The sequence below is a fragment of the Salmo salar genome, chromosome 27 (assembly GCF_965601325.2).
Source record: "Salmo salar chromosome 27, fSalSal1, whole genome shotgun sequence".
NCBI lineage: Eukaryota > Metazoa > Chordata > Actinopteri > Salmoniformes > Salmonidae > Salmo > Salmo salar.
In genome coordinates this window covers 42,939,001-42,945,000 of record NC_138317.1, presented here as the reverse complement: position 1 = coordinate 42,945,000, position 6,000 = coordinate 42,939,001, and the positions used below count along the sequence as shown (strand labels likewise).

General features: G+C 52.2%; 1 protein-coding gene across 3 annotated transcripts in view; it reads right to left on the bottom strand.

Moving 5' to 3' along the window:
• The window catches only part of fam49al (family with sequence similarity 49 member A, like), a 106,887-nt gene that overhangs the window by 18,227 nt on the left and 82,660 nt on the right, over positions 1–6,000 (bottom strand). For all 3 annotated transcript variants that reach the window (XM_045709503.2, XM_045709501.2, XM_045709502.2), the window contains 2 exons: positions 1,081–1,202; positions 1–27 (listed from right to left, as the gene is read on the bottom strand). The exon at positions 1–27 is cut by the window's left edge and continues 79 nt beyond it. In XM_045709503.2, coding sequence (XP_045565459.1) covers positions 1–27; positions 1,081–1,202 — 149 coding nt within the window. The remainder of the gene's footprint in view (positions 28–1,080; positions 1,203–6,000) is intronic.

Here is a 6,000-nt window from a genome sequence, read left to right as displayed (position 1 = left end):
CTGCAGATCACCTGGGTTCTGGATGGCCTGGAGAAGAAGAGGAAGATGACAGAGGAAGAGAAGAAGAAGGAGAGGAAGAGGAGAAGTAGAGCAGATATTGGTCTCTCGATACTTAGAAAACACAATCCACAACTTAGGGAAGTATAGAATGTTCATCTGGAATGGAGGCCAAAGGGGGAGAAAAAAACAGAGTATTTTTAACATGAAAAGGAATTCGTTCCTTCCACAAGTAATCACTGATCTGACAGGACTGGATTAGTGAGAGCTATATGTGTCATGGAATCATGATAGATTATTGATGACTTCAAGATCTATGCTGTCCAAAAAAAATCTATCTTTGAATGGAAAGTAAACGACAGCAGGAAGCTAGTACTATACTATATATAATATACTCAATACTATAGAGCGATAAAAGCTCAACAGCCATGCTATTCGCTTCCTAGTGGTCGTTGATACAGGAGTGGGAATTGAAGCTACTGGTTCCCAGTCTATTGTTGATAAAAGCATGGGTAATGATTGTTGTGTGTTCTGTGTTTGATGCCTGGCCAATGGCTGACCGCCACAGGCTGCTTTGTTGGCTGTGATGTGTGAAAGAGAAAGAGAGAGAGAGAGAGAGAGAGAGAGAGAGAGAGAGAGAGAGAGAGAGAGAGAGAGAGAGAGAGAGAGATCACAGGTGTGTGTGTTTGTGTATGACACAGCTGAGCAAACCTTTTAACTTGACTCAACACCACCAGCCACCACACGTTAAAGACTAACGTTTGAACAGTGGAAGTGTTTGATGAACCGTTAGTATAACGTTTGTGGCCGCGTGGCTTGTAGGTTCTCTCCTAGTTAAGAGACACACACAACTGGTGAATAAGAGTATAATAACATGAATAATGGGAGAAGGAATATATCAGATAAATAATTATTTGTGAATAGTAATTTGTGTGTATCGGAATAGCAGGCTACCTATTGCAATTTGGTTCATTTGTTACAGCACTTAACGGCATTAACAAATATTCATATTCTGTTTAGTCGTTGTTGTCGTCCCCCTCCCTCCCCACACACCCCTCCCCTCCCTCCCTCCCCTCCCCTCACCTCTCGTATCTCCTGTCCCGCCCCGTTGTAAGACTGTAGTTCGGCCAGGATGCCGTGGGCCTCCTCCAGCACAGCACTGACCTGGTTCCATACCGCCGTCTCTGCCTCTGTAGGCTGAGCATCTGGAGGAAGGAGAGGAGCATGATGGGACATGGAGTTTTGGCGGGTGGGGTTTGGGTTGTGAGTAGATCGGAGCATTTTGGGAAGTTTAATTTTGGAGGGGAGAATAGGGACAGGGTGTGTGGGGGGGGGGGGAATTAGGGTTTGGTTTACAGGACAGGGTGTGGGGGGGGGGGGTGAAAATGTAACAGTTTTGGGGGGGAGTAAGGGGAAGGGTGTTTAGTGACCGAGGGAGGATGATGATTGAAAGAGAATTAGGACAAGGATCTTTACAATATAAATATATATCTGTACAGTCACTACACAGCTGAGGGCCAGGTCTTGACATGAGATATGTGTCTGTACAGTAACTCTACTATTACAGGGATTAGTCTGTCCTGTTCCAGGGGGGGATTAGTCTGTCCTGTTCCAGGGGGGGATTAGTCTGTCCTGTTCCAGGGGGGGGATTAGTCTGTCCTGCTCCAGGGGGGGATTAGTCTGTCCTATTCCAGGGGGGATTAGTCTGTCCTGTTCCAGGGTGGATTAGTCTGTCCTGTTCCAGGGGGTGGGATTAGTCTGTCCTGTTCCGGGGGGATTAGTCTGTCCTGTTCCAGGGGGGGATTAGTCTGTCATGTTCCAGGGGGGATTAGTCTGTCCTGTTCCAGGGGGGATTAGTCTGTCCTGTTCCAGGGGGGATTAGTCTGTCCTGTTCCAGGGGGGGATTAGTCTGTCCTGTTCCAGGGGGGATTAGTCTGTCCTGTTCCAGGGGGGATTAGTCTGTCCTGTTCCAGGGGGATTAGTCTGTCCTGTTCCGGGGGGGGGGGGGGGGGGGGGGATTAGTCTGTCCTGTTCCAAGAGGGGATTAGTCTGTCCTGTTACAGGGGGGATTAGTCTGTCCTGTTACAGGGGGGGATTAGTCTGTCCTGTTCCAGGGGGGATTAGTCTGTCCTGTTCCAGGGGGGGATTAGTCTGTCCTATTCCAGGGGGGATTAGTCTGTCCTGTTCCAGGGGGGGGGATTAGTCTGTCCTGTTCCAGGGGAGATTAGTCTGTCCTGTTCCAGGGGGGATTAGTCTGTCCTGTTCCAGGGGGATTAGTCTGTCCTGTTCCAGGGGGGATTAGTCTGTCCTGTTCCAGGGGGGGGGATTAGTCTGTCCTGTTCCAGGGGGGATTAGTCTGTCCTGTTCCAGGGTGGATTAGTCTGTCCTGTTCCAGGGGGTGGGATTAGTCTGTCCTGTTCCGGGGGGGATTAGTCTGTCCTGTTCCAGGGGGGGATTAGTCTGTCCTGTTCCAGGGGAGATTAGTCTGTCCTGTTCCAGGGGGTGGGATTAGTCTGTCCTGTTCCAGGGGGTGGGATTAGTCTGTCCTGTTCAGGGGGGGATTAGTCTGTCCTGTTCCAGGGGGGGATTAGTCTGTCCTGTTCCAGGGGGGATTAGTCTGTCCTGTTCCAGGGGGGATTAGTCTGTCCTGTTCCAGGGGGGATTAGTCTGTCCTGTTCCAGGGGGGATTAGTCTGTCCTGTTCCAGGGGGGATTAGTCTGTCCTGTTCCAGGGGGGGATTAGTCTGTCCTGTTCCAGGGGGGATTAGTCTGTCCTGTTCCAGGGGGGATTAGTCTGTCCTGTTCCAGGGGGGATTAGTCTGTCCTGTTCCAGGGGGGGATTAGTCTGTCCTGTTCCAGGGGGGGGATTAGTCTGTCCTGTTCCATGGGGATTAGTCTGTCCTGTTCCAGGGGGGATTAGTCTGTCCTGTTCCAGGGGGGATTCGTCTGTCCTGTTCCAGGGGGGATTAGTCTGTCCTGTTCCAGGGGGGGGATTAGTCTGTCCTGTTCCAGGAGGGATTAGTCTGTCCTGTTCCAGGGGGGATTAGTCTGTCCTGCTCCAGGGGGGATTAGTATGTCCTGTTCCATGGGGGATTAGTCTGTCCTGTTCTGGGGGGGATTAGTCTGTCCTGTTCCAGGGGGGGATTAGTCTGTCCTGTTCCAGGGGGGATTAGTATGTCCTGTTCCAGGGGGATTAGTCTGTCCTGTTCCCGGGGGGGTTAGTCTGTCCTGTTCCAGGGGGTGGGATTAGTCTGTCCTGTTCCAGGGGGGAGGATTAGTCTGTCCTGTTCCAGGGGGGGGATTAGTCTGTCCTGTTCCAGGGGGGGGGGATTAGTCTGTCCTGTTCCAGGGGGGGATTAGTCTGTCCTGTTCCAGGGGGGGATTAGTCTGTCCTGTTCCAGGGGGGGATTAGTCTGTCCTGTTCCAGGGGGGGATTAGTCTGTCCTGTTCCAGAGGAAGATTAGTCTGTCCTGTTCCAGGGGGTATTAGTCTGTCCTGTTCCAGGAGGGGGATTAGTCTGTTCTGTTCCAGGGGGGGATTAGTCTGTCCTGTTCCAGGGGGGATTAGAATGTCCTGTTCCAGGGGGGGATTAGTCTGTCCTGTTCCGGGGGGGATTAGTCTGTCCTGTTCCGGGGGGGATTCGTCTGTCCTGTTCCGGGGTGGGGATTAGTCTGTCCTGTTCCAGGGGAGATTAGAATGTCCTGTTCCAGGGGGGGATTAGTCTGTCCTGTTCCAGGGGGGGATTAGTCTGTCCTGTTCCGGGGGGGATTAGTCTGTCCTGTTCCGGGGTGGGGATTAGTCTGTCCTGTTCCAGGGGGGATTAGTCTGTTCTGTTCCAGGGGGGATTAGTCTGTCCTGTTCCAGGGGGGATTAGTCTGTCCTGTTCCAGGGGGGGGTTAGTCTGTCCTGTTCCAGGGGGATTAGTCTGTCCTGTTCCAGGGGGGGAGATTAGTCTGTCCTGTTCCAGGGGGGTGGGTTAGTCTGTCCTGCTCCAGGGGGGATTAGTCTGTCCTGTTCCAGGGGGATTAGTCTGTCCTGTTCCAGGGGGGATTAGTCTGTCCTGTTCCAGGGGGATTAGTCTGTCCTGTTCCAGGGGGATTAGTCTGTCCTGTTCCAGGGGGGATTAGTCTGTCCTGTTCCAGGGTGGGGGGGATTAGTCTGTCCTGTTCCAGGGGGGGGATTAGTCTGTCCTGTTCCAGGGCGATTAGTCTGTCCTGTTCCAGGGGGGATTAGTCTGTCCTGTTCCAGGGGGGGATTAGTCTCTCCTGTTCCAGGGGGGATTAGTCTGTCCTGTTCCGGGGGGGATTAGTCTGTTCTGTTCCGGGGGGGATTAGTCTGTCCTGTTCCGGGGTGGGGATTAGTCTGTCCTGTTCCAGGGGGGATTAGTCTGTTCTGTTCCAGGGGGGATTAGTCTGTCCTGTTCCAGGGGGGATTAGTCTGTCCTGTTCCGGGGGGGGTTACTCTGTCCTGTTCCAGGGGGGATTAGTCTGTCCTGTTCCAGGGGGATTAGTCTGTCCTGTTCCAGGGGGGGAGATTAGTCTGTCCTGTTCCAGGGGGGTGGGTTAGTCTGTCCTGCTCCAGGGGGGTGGGTTAGTCTGTCCTGCTCCAGGGGGATTAGTCTGTCCTGTTCCAGGGGGGATTAGTCTGTCCTGTTCCAGGGGGGATTAGTCTGTCCTGTTCCAGGGTGGGGGGGATTAGTCTGTCCTGTTCCAGGGGGGGGATTAGTCTGTCCTGTTCCAGGGGGGATTAGTCTGTCCTGTTCCAGGGGGGATTAGTCTGTCCTGTTCCAGGGTGGGGGGGATTAGTCTGTCCTGTTCCAGGGGGGGGATTAGTCTGTCCTGTTCCAGGGCGATTAGTCTGTCCTGTTCCAGGGGGGATTAGTCTGTCCTGTTCCAGGGGGGGATTAGTCTGTCCTGTTCCAGGGGGGGATTAGTCTGTCCTGTTCCATGGTGGGGGGGATTAGTCTGTCCTGTTCCAGGGTGGGGGGGATTAGTCTGTCCTATTCCAGGGGGGGATTAGTCTGTCCTGTTCCAGGGGGGGGATTAGTCTGTCCTGTTCCAGGGCGATTAGTCTGTCCTGTTCCAGGGGGGATTAGTCTGTCCTGTTCCAGGGGGGGATTAGTCTGTCCTGTTCCAGGGGGGGATTAGTCTGTCCTGTTCCAGGGTGGGGGGGATTAGTCTGTCCTGTTCCAGGGTGGGGGGGATTAGTCTGTCCTATTCCAGGGGGGGATTAGTCTGTCCTGTTCCAGGGGGGGGATTAGTCTGTCCTGTTCCAGGGGGGGGGATTAGTCTGTCCTGTTCCAGGGGGATTAGTCTGTCCTGTTCCAGGGGGGATTAGTCTGTCCTGTTCCAGGGTGGGATTAGTCTGTCCTGTTCCAGGGGGGATTAGTCTGTCCTGTTCCAGGGGGGAATAGTCTGTCCTGTTTCAGGGGGGGGGGCTAGAATGTCAGATCTAGTAGCATTTCGCTACACTCAAATTAACATCTGCTAACCATGTGTATGTGAATAATAACATTTAATTTGATTTGGTATTTGTCCACGCTTTTGTATCACTTCTCCTTCTATGTTTGACATATTTCCCGTGAAGAGTTTGTGTAAAAGTGTAAAACATTGATTGTCATTGTAATCCGTATGTACGTCAGCAGACAGTTTTTTTTCGTTACTTGACGTTTGAGTTCCGCGTTCACACGTCGGGTCAAGGATCTGGGGGCCCACCCTTTTTTCCAGGTGAATTAATGTAGTTGGTCTCAGTACAATCAGAACGATGAGCTAAATGATCAGCTCTGTCTCACACAGGAGGTATGGAAGCACGACTTTAAGCTTGGGTTGTTGTGATATGATGTCATTGATATCGTATCACCCCTGACTGTTGTCTTCGTCATCGGTCTCTCTCTGTTTACGTAGTGTTGTGTTGTCTCTCTTGTCGTGATGTGAGTTTTGTCCTATGTTTTTAAAAACTTTTTTTTTAAATGTTTTTTGTCCCAGTCCCCGTCCCCGTAGGAGGC